Source organism: Perkinsus marinus, assembly GCF_000006405.1.
Source record: "Perkinsus marinus ATCC 50983 genomic scaffold scf_1104296962378, whole genome shotgun sequence".
NCBI lineage: Eukaryota > Perkinsozoa > Perkinsida > Perkinsidae > Perkinsus > Perkinsus marinus.
In genome coordinates this window covers 403,434-423,084 of record NW_003205427.1, presented here as the reverse complement: position 1 = coordinate 423,084, position 19,651 = coordinate 403,434, and the positions used below count along the sequence as shown (strand labels likewise).

Sequence of the window (19,651 nt, the reverse complement as noted above, 5' to 3'; positions counted from 1 at the left end):
CACGGGTGTTAAAACACGATAGACTCAGACAACACAACACTGCGATGTTCCCAAACACTTATATCGTCTGCTGTAGGAAAACAATACCGGGCCAAATGAAGTAATAGCGGCTGGAACGGGAAACGATAACTGCAATGCGTCATCGATCCAGCAACAACGACTAAGACATTTATCGGAACCTCTTGAGCTGGAGAGTCTGGCGTCTCTTCCAGTTGGCGCGCTTCGAGGGGCGAACCTTGGTACCGAAGTGGGAACCGCGCTTGTGGAGACCACGGCTCTTACGACCAGCACTGGTGAGACCACGGAGCTCACGGTGCTTCATGGTAGAGTGAGCGATCCAGTTCATGCGAGGGTCGTTACGGATGGCGTTGTGGAAGGGATCGACCATGATGACCTCGAAGAACTTGAACTGGGCGTCCTGACCAACCCAGTAGGAGTTGAGGACACGGAGAGAACCACAGCGGCGACCAACACGCTCCTCGGCAATAGCGCGAAGAGACTTGGTAGACTTCTGCTTGTTGACACCCTGATGGACGGGCTTACCGTAGACGATACCCTTGGAGACGCGCTTCTTACGGTCACCCCTGCGGATGCGGACACGGTAGATAACAACGCCCTGCTTGGCCTTGTAGCCGAGACGACGGGCCTTGTCAGGGCGAGTGGCCTTGGAGGCACGGTGGACAGCAGGTAGCTGACGGAACTCCCAGTTCCTGACGCGAATCAAGAAGCGCATCACGTCAGATTGCTTCTTGTTCCAGATCTCAGAAAGGTACTTGTAGGCTCCCATTATAGCAGATTGAGTTGGGTGACTTAGTCCAAGGGAAATAACAGCCAATGAACTACGCAAATCGATCAAACGCACTAGCGATAATTTCGTGGCGCGTGACGCAAAATTCCATCAGAAATCTTCTTGTGTCGGGATTTCTCGTCGAGCTCCCACGATTGGACTCCACATGTTAATCTCGATCCTCTTCTGGTCGATGCTCTTGGAACTCAGGACAAATCTATTGATCTCCTCGTCTCTACATGATAGCGAAATGCATATTGGGTTAAGTACCGGTCAATTAGTAAGACAGACCATAGACGCTAGCACAGAGTACTACAAAGTAACCCTTCCGGTAGTTCCTATACTGTAGTTCTGGGAAAAGCCTACCCTTAGTGGCTCTCCTAATGACACTACGTGAACAGATCAAAAGGACCATAATAAGTCTGTGAGTGTGTCCAGGGTATCTCCACTATCCATAACGGCGCTTAGGTATAACGATCGTATTTACCCAGATTTCCAGTCGGTCAAAAAGCGCCACGAGGAACGGTACAAAGCCGAACCGTTGACCTTGGACACTCTTATGTGACATCAGTGACTGTCACCACGGAAACAGCTAAATGAGGCAATTTCCTCAGGCACCTTTGCAATCAGAATAATCCTGATTTCTCCATTGAGAAAGCGGAGGACCGCCCAGTCCCTGGCTTTAAACTGTAGGGCCTCGTTGGGCCTACAGCTCCCATAGCCGTGCCTTGCCCTTCAGGGCGCATCCTCCCAAGTCCTTCCGAGGCTTCGTTTCTCCCACGGTAACTATCATGTTGATGAGAGTTTATGCTGAAGCCTCTTCTCGTTCAGGATCCAGTGGACTACTACGGCCCTCAGGTCTGGGAGGCACTCAGGACCGAAATAAACTCCCTCCTATTATACGATCGTGAGTGCTCTCGTTCCTTGTCCTGCGACTACACTTTTTAGCGAGTTTCTACACCTTTCCTGGTGGCCGGTACGGAACAGCTAGAGCGTTGAAGGAAAGGAATCTGAGGTTTCTCAACGGCTACAGTCTCGGCGAGCTCTGCCACATAGTGAAAATGCTTGTTGCCCTTGGGGCGGTTTTCAGCGTATCATTAGGTCCAGCTCGCCATTGATAAGGAGATCCTGGCTTACGGCAAGAGCGGCTCTGTTGTACCATTCAAAGTCAGCTCTAAAGCCGAGAAGGATGCTAATGCTCGTAAGTCAATGCTAATGGTTGTTTCCAGTGGCTGTTGTCTGTAGGAGATAAGAAGCCAACCTTTGCTGGTCACCGTCGTCAAGGACCTCCGAAGGAAGGGTCGGAGCACAGCCGTCGAGATACCACTGTGAGCGTTCGTTGCTGACATGAACATCTCGCTGAGTTCAGGTTGATTCATGTGGCGATCATGGCTCCAACTCTCACCATAGCGGATCATCTCATCTTTCCCCCCGAAGTGAATCCACGAGGGAGGACTTCATCGCAACCTGGGGTCGGCTCAGGGAGGTCCTTTATGCTCTATTGACGTACGCACAGGGTAACAGCCGCTACTCTACAGAGTTGTTGCTCTCAGAAGTACCGAGTGGAATCAACGCATACTACTCCTGTCGAACCTCAAGAACGAGATAAGGCGTCACTTCAATGGTGTTGTCCTCAGCGAAACGGCACTAGGCCATACGAAGTTGATTGATATGGTCAGGACCCTTCTTGTCGTTTGATGACATCGGGTCCATGGCAGGTCCAAGACCCCAAGCTGACCGATCTAGTCTTTGTCGACTGGCGTCGCAACAACCCTGTCCTCAAGTTGCTACCAGGAGCAACCCTCCATAAGGCCTCTGGTCCGTGTGTGGCTACACGTGAGTACATCTCAGTGAAGCATTCGCCCTATACCACTCCTTCAGCACAACGTATATCGAGAAGCACCGGCACGCCTGTGAAGGCAGTCTCTGGGACCAAGTCGGCTGGGGGCTCTACGAAAACGTTGTCGTCGGCTGTCACCGAAACCAAAGCCCAACAGCCTCATCATCCTTCCCCTGCGATATGGCTGAAAAACACTTTCTTGCAGTGGCACTGTGCCACTGAGGTCTTCTGTGTGGGAAACGAGGGCCAGTGTTGGAATATACGTTTGGTTTCCTCAGCTGAGCTCAGGAGTTCATTTACGAATTCGAGTAGAAGTATGCAGGAATAATAAGAATTTTCCCCGAAATTTCCTCACAATTTTCATAGTGTCACCAACACACGTATTTGATCATGTGCATACTGCCTCATACTGTCAGATATGCAGACGCGGAGGAGGTAGAGGCTCTTGACAAGTCCCGTCGAGTGAAGACAGCTCCAGATGAATACCTTTTCTCCACGACGGATCGTGCCATAGCAGATCTCCACATCAACCAGTAGGCTATGCTCCTGTCGGTGGTACCATTACATTGGTGTGTCATCAGTTACCAAATCACACCATTGGATTTCCCTCTGATCCCCTCAGCCACTACTGAGACCGACTATGATATCACCAATGGGGATTCAAGAGCTGCCGGAGGCCTCCCTGGACTGGACCCGTCTCTGCTTTCTCCACTACAGCCCTTGGCTCATCCCGTCAATGAGGTGTCAGAGGCCATCGCTACCTTTGGGTCGAGTACTGACCTGCAAGAGGCACTGCCTGATCTCGAGCTACTACTGTCGCAAATGTCGATTGACAACAATACAGGGGGGAAGTGAGTTCCGAGAAAGGATGGACAGGTTACTGATCTTCTCACTTGGCAGGACCCTCAATGCGAGTGCTGCCGAGTTCATCCCGTTGCGGTCACAGACACCTCGGCCCCCACCGGACACCTTTATGCACAGCTTGTTGCTCACTAGCGCCTCTAATTTCCATCAACCTCCCACACCAGCAGCAGCCACAACAGGACCCTTGCCAGGTAGCTGCGGCTCTGCCCCTGTCTCCCTATTGTGTCGCATGGAGGTACCCAAGCACCCATTACTCCTGGTGGGGTGCTCCTGTCCCAGGCAATAGAAGCGGAATCGTACCCGTGGATGAGCCAGACGCCAGGAGGATGTACAGTCAGCGCTTTACTCGACGCATGCGGATCCCCTACTGGGGTCATGGCCGCTGAGAGCTGCGAGGAGGTCCTCAGGTCCCCTTTGAGAGTAAGCTAGGCTACTGTGATACTGCATTTTAGCAGCGCTGTTTGATTCAGGTCACACCCCACCACGGATGAGGCCTATTGTCGCCTATTCGCGATCTCAAGTATATAAGAGAATTAGTACCCCCAATGTTTCTGACTAGCTAACTTTATATTCAAACGAGTGTTGCAACAACGGTTGGAACGACGATAATACGTCAACTGTCGTTGTTGTATGAATATGAAGACTAGAATCGATTATTAACGATCCCCCTCCCCATTCCCCTGCTGTATTCTGCTGTTCTCATTCCCCGATGGGCGACTATCATTAGAATATTATCATCGAATTCATTCTCGGAGGCTTTCGATGAGTTCGATTGCTTTTTGTTCTTTCTTTACTGCATAATTACGTGCATTCTTACATATCCCCTACCCCCGTAGTGGCTGCGCTCTCTCCTCTTTCCGTTTCATCATCATCATATATTTATTGGCGAATCTTGAATGACTCTATCAGTGCCTCCAACACCTTTGGATAACTCAGCTTCCACACATTGGAAGTAGCCAACATTTTGCAACAGTGAAGGCTCACTGTATGATTATTGCCTCACTTCTATGCCGCGTATGTTATCTCGGTGGACTGGTTTTTTTTTCTAATTGCTAGTGTGCGTCATCAACCGTTTTGAGAGCATCTTTCACGATGACTATTTTCATGCCTAATCGGGTATCCGTGCCGATGTCGGTACTAAAAGTGTGAAGTCTTCCTTAATCCGTGCACTACTCACTCTTCCGGGTTGGGTTTAACAAGTAGCAGCTACTTAGTAGCTGATAGGGTTTTTTCGAGACCGCTTGAATTCACCCGAGCACTTCAACTCGCCATGCAACATTCGAGAATGGGGAATACAATATATTCCCCATTCTGGTATATTCAGTACACTGTATGCAGTATATACAGCAGGAGACGTGAGCATCTGGAATGCCCTCCACTTCGATAGTGGATACGAGAGGTATTTTCATCCCGTAGACACAATCTCATTCTCGCTGAGCATGATCGAACCATGAGATTCACGCTTTGACAAATCTGAATGCTCGACCGAGAGAACCTGCGCACGATTGGTATATTGATTATTGAGGGTCAGCAATGTCTTCTCTACCAATACACGAGCGAATAGGGTGTCAGCATTACTCTTCGCAATACGGTTTACGTCGGCTTAGGTTTTGTTCTTACATTGATTGCAAGTTTTATCGCAATGCCACCACAGCCAGGAATGTCTTCTGTTCGGTTTCAACGGGATAGTGTTGACCGAGAAATCATCGAGATTCCCGTAATATTATGCTGTTGTGACGAGTATGTTACATACGTAGTTTTACATTACGCATATACATACATTACGCATATACATACTGTATGTATATGCGTAATGTAGAACAGGTAATACACGAATACTATTCGTGTAATTTGTGGAATGTTAGGGTCTATAGCGGATGGGAATATGAACAACACATGCAAGGTAAACGTCACCAAGAAAATCAAAGGATGGGCGAGTGGGAAGGAGAAAAAGAAGGGTGAGGTGTTTTACTGTAAAACAACTCACCCTTCTTTTTCTGTAAAACTTTTACATACATACTAGGCGTCATCAGAATTGATTTGGATACCAGGAGTCGTTTGTGCCTCCGAGGGAAGAGTAATTCGCAGATAGACATTGGGGCGGAGACTCAGTGTTAGGCATGAGCACTTAGCTCAAAGTAAAGTTGACGAGTCGGAGTTGGATGCGCGTTTACGGGCACTGTAGGGCACTGTTGTTTAGTAAAGTGGAGTCACTCCACTGCAACCAACACTGTGTTGGTTGCAGTTGGTTGCACTGGTTGTGAGGATGTACCGGGCATCGAGGAGTCATCACCTGGAGATCGGGAGGCCTTACTCACTACAAGCGTACCAGAGCATCATAGACGGTTCATCACATGGACCGATGTGCGGTGTGATGTGACACATAATATCTGTGTACTTGCTGTGGTAGTAGAATTCTTTCGGGAAATTGTAATACAATTTGCCCATCAGCATACTATGCTGATGTAAACCTTAGGGTGAGAAAGCTCGCGGCTTACCGCTGAGGGTTGCTACCGAGCTCCTCCTTTGCAACCGAGGTCAGGCTGACCTAGTCAGCCGTTAATGGAGAACCGGCGGATAACGCACCAACTGCAGTGCGTGTTTCAACAACGGCAACGACAAGACAACAGTGTAACAGTGTTGCCCCGTCTTGCCGCAACAGGAGCGGATGCAGCGGCTAAGAAATCACGGACGCCGAAGTAGGATGACACACGTCGCCCAGATTGAGCGAGACCTCTCCCAAATCGATGTGGAGCTCTTGCTGTGGGCGCCTCAAAACGAGCGCACTAGCTATAACGCGCGGCTGCCGCGACCTTCTGATTTCATTGTTTTGTCTCCAGAGAAGTTTGCTCCTCAGCCTCCGGTTGTCGATGGACACCCTCCACCACCCCAGCCAGAGGACCTACTACCTCGGAGGTGGAAGGTCCCAGTGATTAGTACTCAGGTAATTATCATCACTCGCGACCACTTCTAGCATTGCACCTAGAAGGCGCTTGGACATAAATATTCAGTTTGTTGACAACCAAGTTGAACCTTGCATGTTCGGTAGTTTTGGGGGCTTTGAAAGTAAGACTAGTATGGTGGCATTATAGATAGTGGTTCCCTTGCTTGCACAGTACTGCTGGTCAGGAACAACTGCTACGGCGGTGGAAACGGAATAAAGATAGGTAACATCATACGGAGGTTTCGGTGCGCATACGCCAATAGACAGGCATGGGAGCCTTGCCGGTTTAATATGGTCATCAGAATCTGCAGAATGACTCCCGGGGGTTTTATGGTAATGCAACAAAAATCGCACCCAAAGCAAATGCTGCGTGATGATCGTTGGTCACAAGACCATTTCTGCTCGCTGAAGAAGGGAAACTCGTTGTAGCGAGCACTTCTAGCCATTCGGACGCTTTATCTGGCTCATCAACGCACGGAGAGGCCTATTTGATTAGTAAAGTGTAGAACGATTCCCGATCCCCTGCACGTCGAGCCAATCTATAGACTGTTCGGAGCTCTGAGGCACTCGCACCACCTCGAATAGGTCCCTGATAGTCCGTTTCTCTTCATCTCAGACTCCTAATCCGGGGCGCATTGCCAACCTGGGGGAGCCAAAGCTAGCATTTCTAGCCTTTGGAATGCTTTCTCTGGCTCATCAACGCACGGAGAGACCTATTTAATTAGTACAGCATAGGGCATTCCCGATCCGCTGCAGGTAGAGCTAATCTACAGACAATTCGGAGCTCTGAGGCACTCGTACCAGCTCGAATAGGTCTCTGATGTAGGGCAAGTGCACCCTATTAGAGTTAGGGTGACCCTAACTCTGTCAGAGGCGCGGAGGGGGAAATTAGTGGCGGAAGGAGAGAGAAAGGTGACGGGCGGAGAAAAATGTGCCGTGCGCGGGGTAGATACCGAAAGAGTTCACATGTCGATGCCTCATCCAGGGCGATCCTGATGCTAAGGAGGGACGTTCATCAGCCGGGTCGAGCACAAGTTCCATGAAGGCATGACATGCAGCTCGTGAATAGCTCATCCGGGAAAGGACTAGGCAGCACTATGACAATCCTCTTGGCCGCTCTCCTGAGGCCGCTTTCCCCGGCGGGGAAAGCGGAAGCGGGAATCTCCGCTATAGGCCCATAACCGGACATACTCCTAATCGTAGAGCACGTGCCAATCCCTGGAGAACTAGTATCATACGCGAGACCCCAATACAGGCTTTTCACGCGCCACGAAATTCCGCCAATGACGCACTATGAGCAAGACCACGGCATGTAAGAAACCACATCAGAATTGGTGATGAAGATAGCACGATTTAAATGTACAGCTGCCTCCGACTACCGAGGCCGATGAACAGCCCTAGCTGGTGAATTGGCAGCTCCTTTTGTGGAGGCGGGCGGGAGATTATTGGCATCCCTCAGACGATTCAGGAAAGACTTCTTGGAACTGTTCTGATGATGTTTCTTTTTACCGCCTCCTCTCGATTTCTGCTTCACACCTCCATCAATAGGCGTCGACTCAGTAGTAGCAACGGAGTTCTCTCGTTGGTATCGTAGCTGTTCACTATAGCCCTGACAACGATCGCCACCTACCACTCCTCTGTCAACACGCGCTCACCTTCTTGTAGCTCTCCTCATAGGTCGTAACCGGCCCGATGGGTCTACTACGGTGCCTCCTAGGATTAATCCTCGGCTCTGGAGACTGGCGTCTGCTGGCACGAGTCACCACACCTGGTAATGGTAACCCATGATCTGGAGCAGAGAACGACTGACTTTTTCGGCCCATCAGGATGTCCTTTACTACCATTAGTTCCCGTATAGGCTGAGCCAGCCATCACAATAGGCAGCCTCGGCACTGGAGAAGGAGCAATGGTCTCCAGCCTTTCCTCCGCCCAGTCCTCTGTGAGGTAGCGCCAGAGTGACAAGCCTCTAGATTCCCCAGCCATATCCATCATTATTTCCCAACCAAGAATCCTATCATCACAGAAGGCCACCTCCCCATTGTGGGCGTGGTCCGACTTAGGTACTGTGGCCGTCTCCACGTCATGAGATGCGCTTGAACGGTAGTTCGCTGAGCTTCCGTCGATGAGTCGTAGTAGCTGCCAGAATGTTAGACCAGTGACTTCATTCAGCTTCATCGCATGCTTGAACGAGAGCTGAATGTCCCTCAGTAAGGAGTTGCTCCTAACGACAAGGTTGTTGATACATAGACGTGACCTCTCAGCATCTTCAATGACTATGCTGTGGGCGTGGACTAATGAACAGACGGCCGTTACACATACCACTCCATCGACGAATCCTGCTAAGGTTATCACCAAGCCGTTGATGACACTCGATTGTTGCGCAATGTAATGGGCTGATAATATACCACAAGTCGTAGTGATAACGAAGATGAGCAGGCAGGCTACCAGAGGGTTCCATGCCTCTACAACGACACTATTGAAGACCCTCCCCAAGGAGGCCTCGTGTATTCCCTGGAGGTCGTAGATGAGGCGAACAAAGGTGACCAGCGAGAGAATGCTGATCACTACACCCGCGGACGGCTGCCCTAATAGATCTAGTACGGCATAGACAATGACGATGACGAGGCAGGAGAGTTGGAAGATGATTTCCAACGACTCCCACGACGACTCCCTCATAACTATACCAGTGGCTCGATGCATACTGTGGGCGTTGAGCTTCCGCAGGTGCATACCACGGTAACGGATGGACCATAGTAGGTGGAACCTAAAGGATACTAGGTACCTCGAGTGAAGCTCTATGCTGTCATTACAGAGGAGCTATAATCAGCAACACCACAGGGCCGATCCATCGCTCAGTGGTGCCAGGGTAGCATAGTAGTAGTTGTAGTGCGAGATAAAGTAATGTCAACGTTGAGTTGAGGACCCCTATTATGATGCTATACTCCATAGCGAGCCCTTCTCGGACTAGGCCAACCTGAGGGGTATATTTGCGTATTGGGACAAGACTGAACACCTACCGCTATGGTCTCCTTATCGATCGATGAAGAGCTACGATCGGACACAGAATCTTCTAGGAAGTCCGTACGGTGACGGTTGTTGATAGCTGTTGAACCGGAGTCACCGCCGCCGAGGGTAACATAACCAGACATTGCAGGGGTGGGGACTAGCAGTACTTTAACGAAGACATGTCATCATGGACAAAACACGTCATAATGGGTCTCGGCGTAACATACGTATTTTGAGTTATTGAGCGAGTTCCTGGCCTGTTGAAGGAAACCGGCTCCGTGGATAGGGTTAGGACCCCAATGAGTATCAATGGTATTTCGTAGGACAATTTCAACACAGAGGAAGCTCCTATACAACAGAGCTATTGGGTGAACAGTTCAGGTTGACAGATATGTACATTTATCATCACAGACTCTACATGGGCCCGAGATAATCTCGTATAACCTCGTCGATATCGTTGAAGTAAAGTATAATTTCGTGGCGCGTGACGCAGCGGGTGGAAGATGCACTTCTGTGGAACGCCATACTATCCCTAGTCGTGACTCCTGTGTGGGAATGGTGTGGTGTGGACGAGAGGGGTGGGCCTGTGTCAAAGATGTATGTATTGTTTCTAGAGTATCCTTAGTATGACCATAATATCCTCGTGGTTGTCAGAGAGTGGCCACAGTGTGTCGGCTGTTACTGGTCTCAATGAGGTCCAGTCTTACTACCTCGTCATAGTAGCCACTGCAGTACTCCTGGCTGGACTTTTATTTGGTAATAACTTGGAAGGTACTCCTTTTTGAACATAGTATAGTATCGTCTTGGACCGGTAACCCTTCAGAGGCATATCTCAGTGTTAGTAAGACCACTTTCGCGTGGGACTGCCCCTTGGAGGGAACCGGTCTCACCAAAAGCGAAATTGATCTCCGCAATCCGTTTAAATTTTGGTTACTTTGGTCGTGCTAACGGGAATCATCGTCATATCTCATGCTCGTACTACTGATTCTATTGACGCATTCATTTGGGCTATGGCATAGCCGCCCCGCGTGGAGAAATTGATTCTACTAAGGCACATCTTGCTATGGCATAGCCGCCCCGCTGGGAGAAATTGATTGTCCCAAGGCAGATCTTGGGTTGGCACAGCCGCCCCCGGGGAGAAATTGATTGTCCCAAGGCAGATCTTGGGGTGGCATAGCTGCTCAGCCCGGAGAAATCGATTGTCCCAAGGCAGATCTTGGGTTGGCATAGCTGCCCCGTCCGACAGAATTGGTCTCACTAAAACATCCCTTCGGATGGTGGCATAGCTGCCCCGAAATAATAGTGAAGGCGTATAAAATACCACCCTCCTTCTCCTCCTCCTCCTATATGTTGGCATGAGCATTACTTATTCTCTTCTCTCTTCAGCCAGCCTCTATGTACTGGGCTTCTGGTCATCTAGTCTTACCTCGAAGGGAGGTAGGAGGAGGAGGGATAAGAAGGGCACTTTAGTACTACTTATGGGCCCATGTGGTGGAGGCAAGACGGCACTCTTCTCTTGGTGGAAGGTAATAGCACTACTACTACTATTGGACTTTGTTTGGTGGACATTGTAGGGTCGTTCCCACCCAGAGACAGTATCGTCAATACGGCCTAATAGGGATGTTGTTACTCTACCGACTGGAAGGAAGGTGGAGGTAGTCTACTGTGGTGGCGGCCTCCTAGATGGAGTTGATTGACATAGGTGGTGGACTTCCCGGGACATAGACGGCTGAAGTTCGAGAGTTACGAATTGCTAAGGAATTGTGCCTGTATTTGTTATATATTGGACTCTACCGACAGGGCTATGGTCAAGGAGGCCGCAGAGTAATAGCGCGATTCTATTTCATCGTGATTCTTTTATTCAGGAGTTTGTATGATCTTTTTACCAACCAGCTGTTCTTGAAACATCTCCCACCGATGCTACTGGTAGTAGGCATTGAAGGGAGGAAGATGTTGTAGCTGAGGTTTACGTTAGGTTATGAACAAACAGGATAAGCCGACGAGTCGGACAACGAGGCGTGTTTTGGGAGATCTGAATAAGGAAATGTAATAAAGGTGGGGAGTATGGAACAACATCAATGGGATTCCTGGGGGGTAGCATGTATCAACTATCATATGAAGGGCGCTTGCCCTCCAACCGAATAGAAGCGTTTCTTGAATAAGGATACTTACTGGCTGAAATCACCTGCTGATCTTTAGTCTGCGTATCAGCAGGAGTAAGCGGTCTATGCCGTTGATTTCGTTGAGTCCGGGTGATAGCCCTAGTAGGCGCTGTAGCTGTCCTTGGTTCGAGTGGAGGCGGAGGAACTGTGCTCGATTATGAGTGTTGTTATCACAGAGAGAGGCTGAGGACGTCACGAGGCCAAGTATTGGAAGGAGACGATGAAGTGGATAACTTTTTGGGAGTAGAAGGAGAGGCTTTCGAGTAGTATAGGAAACGCCATTAACTCTCATCGAAGCTCCTTCCTCAGTATTATCCAGCATGCTCCAGTAAAGGTGGACGTTGTGGAGTACAGCGCGGCCACTGTAGGGAAGGGCACCACTGAGGATGCTGATATAGTCGACACGATCGCTGATTGGGTTACAGCTACAGCCACTATTGTTCCCTAATGCTCGTCACCGTTTCACCTTCCTTCTCTTCGGCTCGCGTTCATCGCATATTTTCGTTGTATATCTTGTTGGCAGTTCTCGTGGTGTCCCTGTATGATACCCGGCATCCCCCCTCCTCTGCCACCTAAGGCCCCTACGGGTAGCCTCTACTGTTGCTTAGGCTCACTGTCCATTCGAGTGTATAGGTGCTTCCACTGGGCCGATACTGCCTCCCCCGGCTCCTCCAGTGCCGATGCCCCCGCCTCTTACAGGTAGTAGTACTACCCTTCAGGGCTTCACCATGTCTGTTGTATTGTCAGCTGCCCCGGGTGCCTTACTTATGCCTCCCCTCCCTATGGGGGTGCCTCCGACACCCTCCCCAACAGAAGGGGTCTTCGGAGCTCCAACGACTGGCCAGCTGGTCACCCCTGCTCAGATGGGATGGTGTGAGGTACTAATAGTCAAGTCCTTGTTCTCGATATCAGATGGTGTGCCTGCAGGTGCAAACCTCTGACGGACGAGTATACTACTTCCATCCGACCACTAAGGAGTCCACTTGGGAAAAGCCTAGGGACCTTCAGTCAGAAGTAGAGAAGGCTAATGACACTGAGTGGAAAGTAATGGATAGTTTTGGGGAGGCTTTATTCAACTGAATCTCCGTAGGAGTATCACATATGGGATGGCCGCTCTTTCTTCTACAACCCTCGAACGTACGTGTCCTGCTGGGAAGTCCCTCCGGCGGTTCGGAAAGCACGAGGAGCTCTCGAAGGTACGCCTGATGTTAGGGAGGAGTGGTATAAGGTTATTCGATTTTTCCCGACTGCTTGATACATATGAATATAACAATAGCAGTGTAAGGGTGACGTGTGTGTGCTTGCGGATAGCACTTGTTTAGAGAAGGGGGAAGGCGGCTAGTCCTGCTTCATAGTCTTCGATGAGTATCTTCCCCTTGCATCTTCAGGTGGGGTGGACCGTGGCTCTTCGGATATGATGGGAGAGGGTAATAGTGGTAGTCTGGGGGAAGAGGTGGGAGGTGGTGAAAAGGCTAATAAAACGGAGAGCGAGAAAAGGGCCGACTTCCGACAAATGCTCATTGACAACGGAGTGGACCTATCGTGGAAGTGGAGTCAAGTAGCAGATCTCGCCAAGAAGGATATGAGGTGCTCAGCAGCCCCTCTCGAGCAGTGGTGACAGCAGTGGTCTCCTCTCAGGTATCACGCCCTCCCGACTGTTGCAGAGAAAAAACAAGTTTTCGCAGAGTACCTTCTGCACGCACAGAGACTGGCTCAGCAAAAGGAGGTAGAAGGGAGTCTGTTGCTGAGTCGGTGGTGTACGCGCTCTACTGTTATTGTCATCATCGTATCGTTTACTTGTATTTTGAAGGCTTCGGAAGCTGTGTGGGTATGCAACTAGGCTAGAGCTTTTGGTCTGTCGACTTTCCATTACGTGCGTGCCAAACTTTCAGCGGGACGAGAAGCGAATGATGATGTACGAGATGGTGAAGGCGCTACAGCAGTGGAAGGCCATGACGGAGGATGCGAAGTAGATCAGCCACTGTGGTGGCGACGGGAGGAGGATGGGATTGGTCGGGTCAGGTATGAGCAACTTGCTGGGGATAAGGAGATGACTGGCAAGGCCTGGTGGGGGAAGTTGACGGAGAGGGAGAGGATGTCCCTCTTCGAGGCCTTCGCTGATGACTATTGTAATAGGGGTTTCGGGGAGGCGGCTGGTGGGTATTCTGAGTGTAGGTGAAATTCAGAAGAAGAATAGACAGGCCCGAGATGAGAGGAATATGCAGTTGTTGAAGAAGGCGTTGAAGGAGAGTGGGAATGTCACTTATGATATGAGGTAAGAGCTCTACCGACGTGCCTCATGGCGGACCGTATCTTAGTATTGCCGACCTTGAGGGGGTGAAGGAAATATCTTCGCTGGACTGCTGGAAGCAGCTACAACCGAATCAACGGGTGACTGTGTGGCGGACATGTACCGCGGCGGAGACACGGCGATTGAAGAATATGATGGATAGTGGTGGGGGACTTGGGGGGGGGAAGGTTATTGCTCGGCGCGGTAGAATTTGCACGTGGTCAACTACATGTGTTGGTGACGATATGGAAATTCTGGGGAAATTCTCTTTGGTTTTCTGTACACTTTCATAGTAGTTGAGGGAACTCCCGAGCAGAGCTGAGGAGAGTGAACACAGATTGGCCACACTGTGGTTGGTAGTGATTTGTGAGGAGGTAGGTACGAGTACGTATACCCATAAGGAGCGTAGGATGCGGAAGGAGAGGGAGGCTGCGAAGACTCTCACAGGAACAGCAGTGCAGCAGCAGAGTCCGCAGATTGATAGTAGAGGAAGGAAGATCGGGGAGAAATCCAAACGATGACTGTCTTCTATCATTACCGCACCTGTTTCAACGCCTCTTTCTTGTAAGGGTTGCGCTCCATAGTCCTCCTCCATAAGCATTGGTAGTAGTGGGTATTGCGGAATGGCTGGCGTCCCCACCACTGCGGTCTATCGCGAACCTGAGTGGTCGGGCCCGGCCAGGTTGCCGATTTATCTCGAGTTCATCTCCAACGGCCAGGTGGAGGAATCGCCTCGTCGGCAGGGGAGTAGGGGTGTGCTCAGGTGTTGCGAGAAGTTGATATACGCGATGAAAAGAAGTGTTATTTTATGTTCGGTCGGGACCCAGCGGTTTGTGACATTCCTCTGGGCAAATGGGAACCCCGGAGTTCCAGGCATCACGCCGTTCTCCAGTTCAAAGAAGTAGTAGTCTGTAGTGCATTGGCCGCCATCCGTATCGTATTTCGCAGGGTGCGGAGTCTTTCTATTTATACGATCTGAACTCGACCCATGGCACTGTGGTGGATGGGAAGAGGATTCCATCTGGGGAGGTGAGGCGAGTCGTCGTTGGTCGACCTGTTGGAGCTGCTGCTGTTGGTAGTATGTAGAAGTGCATGTGGGTGATCAAGTACAGTTCAGCAGTGTGTCGCCGAAGCTCACGTTGGTGATCCAAGGCCCGGAAGAGCTCCGCCCTCAGGAGACGGAGGTTGGTGGTGTCGTTGAATCCTTCCCTTCGGGAGGGCCCTTCTGTTCAGGTTGATCTTGCAGCCTTCCGAGAGGAGGCTCAGTCCGAGCGGGAGATCGAGCGCCAACGGCATGAGCGTGATCGAGAGCGGAGACGGGTCGGAGGGGCTGGGGTCTCTCAATACTCTTTTTGATTGAGGCTTTCAGGCGATGCGGCAACAAGAACGGGCAGATCGTCGAGCTGAGAAGGTGCAGCGAAGGGGGGAGGGGGAATTGCATCGCTTGATCACTCAGATAGCGGCGGTGGTCGGGGCCGCCTCGTCCTCCTCAGCAGCTCCTGGCGGGACTGTCTTTCGAGGAGTGAGGGAGGATGATGGACTAGAGGAAGCTATGGTAGGGGGATAGGGGCATGGCAACTGTACGGGCTACTCTCTTCAGATGGAAGCTGATGCACAGGACGAGCTCACTAAAGGTGGGTCCGACAATGCTGGCTGTTGTTGGTCATCCCATCGCAGAGCTGGACGTCTTCGACGAGACGGGCCTGCAGATTGACACGCGTAAATTGGAGCAGTTGCAGCTCAACGACAAGCAACGACAATTGTTATTGAAGATCGCTGAGGTGAGTCAACAGTCTGCGTCAGTCTTTCGAAGGCTCCCTCATCAGAAACGGCGAAAGCTCGAGAGCAACCGCGAGATGTTAGAAACTGCCCAGATGGAGGCGGGCGGAGGAGGAGGAGGGCCAAGTGAGTGCTGTCGGTCTGGGTTGGTCGAGCCGTAGTGCTGCTGCTGTTGTTGAGGTGTTCCTTCTTGGCGGAATACTGGAGCCTTTGAGGATGAAGTTGAGCGGATAAAAAGTACGCATCAGAAGAAATTCCAAGGAGTAGTGACATACGTGGACGGCGGTGTTGGGATGAGGGTGATTGTTGTCAGGATGCTAATAAGCTATTCAATAGAGTGAGCCGAATAGAGGCAGACCTACAGACGATGACCGACAACTTGTTGCTGTCCCTGGGGGTCAAGAACCCTATGCGGGACCGGATGAAAAGGGTGGGCTTATATGTGCACTTCAAAGGAAATAAAGGAGAATGTGGCTATTAATAACAGCATTTTATCATCCCTACAACGATCAGCTCGGGAGCGTTGGAAATGTTATTGTTCCTTCAGAAGGAGCTCACAAAGCTGTACGACACCGACGTCCTGGCCTTGGACGAGGAGGATGATTATTACGACCAGGCCTCGGCAGAGATGGCGCGCCGAGAGGCCTCTGATGATGGAGCTCAGCGATCTCATCACGGTGATGCAGTAGAACACGTGAGTGATGGATGGTGACACTGTAGGGGAGGAGGCAGGCGAGTATGGCGATCTACCGGATGTCGCTGCTGAGGGGGAGACGGCCAAGACTTTGACGGAGAAAAAGAAGGTTGGCAAGGGGGGAAAGGAAGAGGGTGAGTGGAGTGGAGTCAGGCACTAATAAGTCTGTTACGGGAAGCTGTATCGGTGGTGAAGCAGAAGGAGGCACAAATTGCTATGAAGAAGGCATCAGCATCTCGGGTAGGGTATGTTGGTGGGTCCCTTTAGGGCAGTGTGAGGGGAAAAAATACGCATGCTCAACTACATGTGTTGTTGACAATATGGAAATCCTGAGGGAATTTTGGGAAATTCTCATTGGTTTCTGTACACTTCTACCCGAATTTGTATGTAAACTTCGATAATTAGTGAGGAGACTACTGAGCTCAGCTGAGAAAAGCAAACATATATTCGAACTCTGCCTTTGAGTATGCAGGCCGACTCCCTCGATGCCTACATGGTTGAGAATGAGGTGAAGTTGATGGAAGCCGAGAAGGAGGCTGCCGAGAAGCGCGGAATGGCCATCAAAGATCGTCTCGAGAGTAGGAGCTCCCCTCCCCCCTGGCTGCAGTTCTTTAGGAGGTTGCAGGTATAACGAAGTTGCTCTCCCTCGCGATGGCAGGCAGCACATCGGTGGATGAGGTTGAACAGGCTAAGCGGGAGCAGGAGGAGCTCAAGGTGAAGAGGGCGGCTCGAGCTGCTCAGGCTGCGAGGAGGCAGGAAGAGGAGGAGGAGGAAGCCCAACGCCGTAAGAAAGCGAGGAAGGAGGTGAGTAGGGATATGGAGAAGGTCGATGGGTAGGTATATGGGGTAGGTCCCTACGGATTCTATATTCGGATTGGAGCTCGAGGCTGATGAGTTGACGAAAGCCGCAATAGAGAAGAGGACGGAGCTTATGCGACAACAACAACAACATGTGAGTTTAGACGACGAACGAATTGTGAATTATTACGAGGCTGAGTAGCTGCTTGCTGCGCTTTCGACTTCTATAATGGGAAGCTTGGAATCTGTATTGAACGTATAGATAGGTGAATGACACTGGAGGTTGAGGCAGTGCCTTAGAGGCACTAGTGGGACAGGGTTATGTTTGGGCGCACACTACATTGGAGTTTTACCTGTCAAACATTCTTCATGATTCACTTCACGGAAAACGATTGTGTACTCGGTCGCGGAAATATATACCTCCTATATTATAGGACCTTTTATTTACCAAATGGAGTATTATGCCACTTCACGGTAAACGGGTGAAACTTCATTTTTTATACGAGGATGTTATACATCATATTCGTGAGTTTGATTTTCTCTCACTATCTAGGTGTCGTCGGGTCGGACACTATCATCAGGAGTGGCTGCGATAGATCCCACTGTAGGCGGCATACAGGGACGGGGAGAGGCAGTTGAGCCTCAAATTGAGGAGTCCAAGCCGGAAAAGGAAGTAGGTCCCTGCAACTAGTGGTCAGATGGTTATTCACTGGAGTCTATCAGGGAGCTGGACATGCTTCTTGGCCGGAGGTTCCCACAACACGGTACGACGAGGATGCCGAGGAGAGCACGTGGATGCCGCCGGCTCATAGTGATGAAAAGCAGGAAGCACTACGGAAGAAGCTTGGATATTGACGGTATACTTGGAAGTGTTGTAAACGTGACGGATCTCCTCTTGGAAGATACGTTTCCATCAACCTGTAGACAACCAATCATTGTGTCCTACTATGGGAGATGTGGAGTGTCGGTGTTGCCTCAACACAAAGACGTCAGGCTTTACCTTAGCGTATACTAGTTGCAAATGCACTATACGTAACTGGGAGCTTTCATTCATATTATATGTTGTGTGGAAGAGTAACTAACAGACTTGCTCTCTCTTGGGTGGCGAAGTTATCCGGAGTTCGAAGCGTTACAGACTTTACTGAGCAAAAAAAGAGCATTTGCAGCTTCACTGGGCATTCAGTGGTGGATGCCATCCTAAGTGTCTGCGTATCATCGAATCAACCTATTTAAATTATGATGTTCGATTCAAACGTGATTGACAACGACATCCGTGCACCGTAAGCACATTCATCTTATTGAGATGTGCTCCGTAACCCATACAAGCAGTGCGTTGATACATGTCGACACAGCTTGAGAGTCTGTGATTAATATATTGGAGTTCCATCCGTTTTACGTGAAGTGGCGTAATACTCAGTGAAAAACCCGACATTTGCGGTGATATGCAGTAGTCGATATGTTTCCTATTAGTGTTTTCCATATCGTGAAACGCCCTTGTTCACAGCATCAACGAACACAATTTCGCTACGCAACTCTCATGACTCGTTTGTTGATCGATGGTAAGTTGCACTACGGTCCTATAGATGATCAATGGTAAGTAACGAGATCAGAGTAAGAGGAATTACTGGGACTTGACACGCCACGTGTCGCATGTGAGTGTTTGACACATCTGAACACGTGTTGCCGAGATGGCGGTAGCGAATAATGAACATAGCACTGGATATAACGCAGCCACCATGGGGAATATGGAGAATAGAATCATACGTTGCAGGACACTGCTGATTTTCTGAGGTAGTCGACACCGATGGAAATCAAGCTTCATCAGGGATATAAATCAGGCCATGCCGACTTGAGAAGGTCTGACGGATCGGGAGAGGCTCGAAGACGACGATGCCAATCTTGGATGAGAGACCTGAAGGGGAGGGATGCAGTCCAGAGGGAGACACCCACCGCCCGAGCTCACTCAGCTGGTGTATAATACGGCAGTTTCATCAGCACCACAGAAGATATTTGTAAGAGCTCTTCCGGTTGGTGACGGCCCTCTTCCAGAAGTTGCTTCAATCCGTTGTACTCCACAAATGTTCGAGCAAGAGCGGCAGACCTCTGTACGATGAGACTCAGTGTTGAGAGCGCCAGAGGAGACTTTGAGGCCAGTAGTGCCTGAGAGGTTGTGAATGGGAACTAGATCATAGGGAGTAGTCATCCTCGAGGAACTTACACACTGAATAGGTTGCCAGTCTGCCTCAATGGAGTCTTCAATCCCTCTGTCATTCGATGGCGCCAGTCGCACGATCAAGGACAAGAGCGCAAGGCAGAGGTAACTAAGACCTGAAAACAGCGAGTTACAGTCGAAGTAGCTGGAGGTAGCTCACTCTTAGCGGTTGAACTCTTTGGAAGAACTTCCCGGAACACGTAGAGTAGAGGTCCATCGAGTAACGTGTGAAGGAGGTCTTCACAGGACGTAGCGCTCAGTCGAAGCAGCAAAAT

The 19,651-nt window shown here is 50.3% G+C and overlaps 6 protein-coding genes across 6 annotated transcripts; 4 read left to right on the top strand and 2 right to left on the bottom strand.

The window, feature by feature from the left end:
* Positions 1 to 169: 169 nt before the first annotated feature.
* Positions 170 to 787, bottom strand: Pmar_PMAR023054 (60S ribosomal protein L15, putative; the record flags this gene model as incomplete). The annotated part of the gene is made up of 1 exon (XM_002771894.1): positions 170 to 787. The coding sequence occupies one exon, from the start codon at positions 785 to 787 to the stop codon at positions 170 to 172; it is 618 nt and encodes a 205-aa protein (XP_002771940.1).
* Positions 788 to 1,170: 383 nt separating this feature from the next.
* Positions 1,171 to 3,482, top strand: Pmar_PMAR023053 (hypothetical protein; the record flags this gene model as incomplete). The annotated part of the gene is made up of 14 exons (XM_002771893.1): positions 1,171 to 1,211; positions 1,256 to 1,348; positions 1,402 to 1,476; positions 1,527 to 1,569; positions 1,619 to 1,694; positions 1,736 to 1,842; positions 1,889 to 1,988; positions 2,033 to 2,115; positions 2,157 to 2,293; positions 2,341 to 2,461; positions 2,506 to 2,623; positions 2,669 to 2,750; positions 3,044 to 3,160; positions 3,209 to 3,482. The coding sequence occupies 14 exons, from the start codon at positions 1,171 to 1,173 to the stop codon at positions 3,480 to 3,482; spliced, it is 1,467 nt and encodes a 488-aa protein (XP_002771939.1).
* A 4,794-nt stretch (positions 3,483 to 8,276) lies between these two features.
* Positions 8,277 to 8,726, bottom strand: Pmar_PMAR023052 (hypothetical protein; the record flags this gene model as incomplete). The annotated part of the gene is made up of 1 exon (XM_002771892.1): positions 8,277 to 8,726. A coding segment is annotated over one exon (450 nt), but the record flags the coding sequence as incomplete, so codon positions are not given.
* Positions 8,727 to 10,061: 1,335 nt separating this feature from the next.
* Positions 10,062 to 12,069, top strand: Pmar_PMAR023051 (Signal recognition particle receptor subunit beta, putative). Its single transcript, XM_002771891.1, has 8 exons — positions 10,062 to 10,197; positions 10,828 to 10,967; positions 11,016 to 11,096; positions 11,144 to 11,265; positions 11,307 to 11,367; positions 11,417 to 11,487; positions 11,780 to 11,866; positions 11,913 to 12,069. The coding sequence occupies exons 1-8, from the start codon at positions 10,068 to 10,070 to the stop codon at positions 12,049 to 12,051; spliced, it is 831 nt and encodes a 276-aa protein (XP_002771937.1). The 5' UTR covers positions 10,062 to 10,067; the 3' UTR covers positions 12,052 to 12,069.
* Positions 12,070 to 12,140: 71 nt separating this feature from the next.
* Positions 12,141 to 14,414, top strand: Pmar_PMAR023050 (conserved hypothetical protein; the record flags this gene model as incomplete). Its single annotated transcript, XM_002771890.1, has 12 exons — positions 12,141 to 12,190; positions 12,237 to 12,302; positions 12,351 to 12,481; positions 12,531 to 12,647; positions 12,694 to 12,799; positions 12,992 to 13,190; positions 13,242 to 13,329; positions 13,496 to 13,572; positions 13,626 to 13,732; positions 13,779 to 13,878; positions 13,922 to 14,058; positions 14,272 to 14,414. Exons 1-12 carry the CDS (start codon positions 12,145 to 12,147, stop codon positions 14,412 to 14,414), a joined length of 1,317 nt encoding a protein of 438 aa, XP_002771936.1. The 5' UTR covers positions 12,141 to 12,144.
* Positions 14,415 to 14,498: 84 nt separating this feature from the next.
* Pmar_PMAR023049 (Kanadaptin, putative) lies at positions 14,499 to 18,215 on the top strand. Its single transcript, XM_002771889.1, has 21 exons — positions 14,499 to 14,612; positions 14,657 to 14,794; positions 14,842 to 14,922; positions 14,973 to 15,077; positions 15,127 to 15,213; positions 15,263 to 15,304; positions 15,350 to 15,448; positions 15,494 to 15,527; positions 15,571 to 15,674; positions 15,720 to 15,798; positions 15,853 to 15,935; positions 15,986 to 16,102; positions 16,220 to 16,349; positions 16,393 to 16,475; positions 16,520 to 16,606; positions 16,839 to 16,944; positions 16,992 to 17,170; positions 17,217 to 17,318; positions 17,718 to 17,837; positions 17,888 to 18,021; positions 18,067 to 18,215. The coding sequence occupies exons 1-20, from the start codon at positions 14,517 to 14,519 to the stop codon at positions 18,017 to 18,019; spliced, it is 2,004 nt and encodes a 667-aa protein (XP_002771935.1). The 5' UTR covers positions 14,499 to 14,516; the 3' UTR covers positions 18,020 to 18,021; positions 18,067 to 18,215.
* Positions 18,216 to 19,651: the final 1,436 nt, after the last annotated feature.

Bases quoted from the DNA above. Each gene is read 5' to 3' on its own strand.
- Pmar_PMAR023049 (XM_002771889.1), top strand. From the start codon at position 14,517: ATGGCTGGCGTCCCCACCACTGCGGTCTATCGCGAACCTGAGTGGTCG. The intron at 15,078-15,126 runs GTTGGTGGTGTC...CCTTCTGTTCAG, and splicing joins TCCGCCCTCAGGAGACGGAG to GTTGATCTTGCAGCCTTCCG. The intron at 15,675-15,719 runs GTGAGTCAACAG...CTCCCTCATCAG, and splicing joins TGTTATTGAAGATCGCTGAG to AAACGGCGAAAGCTCGAGAG.
- Pmar_PMAR023051 (XM_002771891.1), top strand. From the start codon at position 10,068: ATGACCATAATATCCTCGTGGTTGTCAGAGAGTGGCCACAGTGTGTCG. The intron at 11,097-11,143 runs GTAGTCTACTGT...TGATTGACATAG, and splicing joins CGACTGGAAGGAAGGTGGAG to GTGGTGGACTTCCCGGGACA. The intron at 11,266-11,306 runs GTAATAGCGCGA...TCTTTTATTCAG, and splicing joins ATGGTCAAGGAGGCCGCAGA to GAGTTTGTATGATCTTTTTA.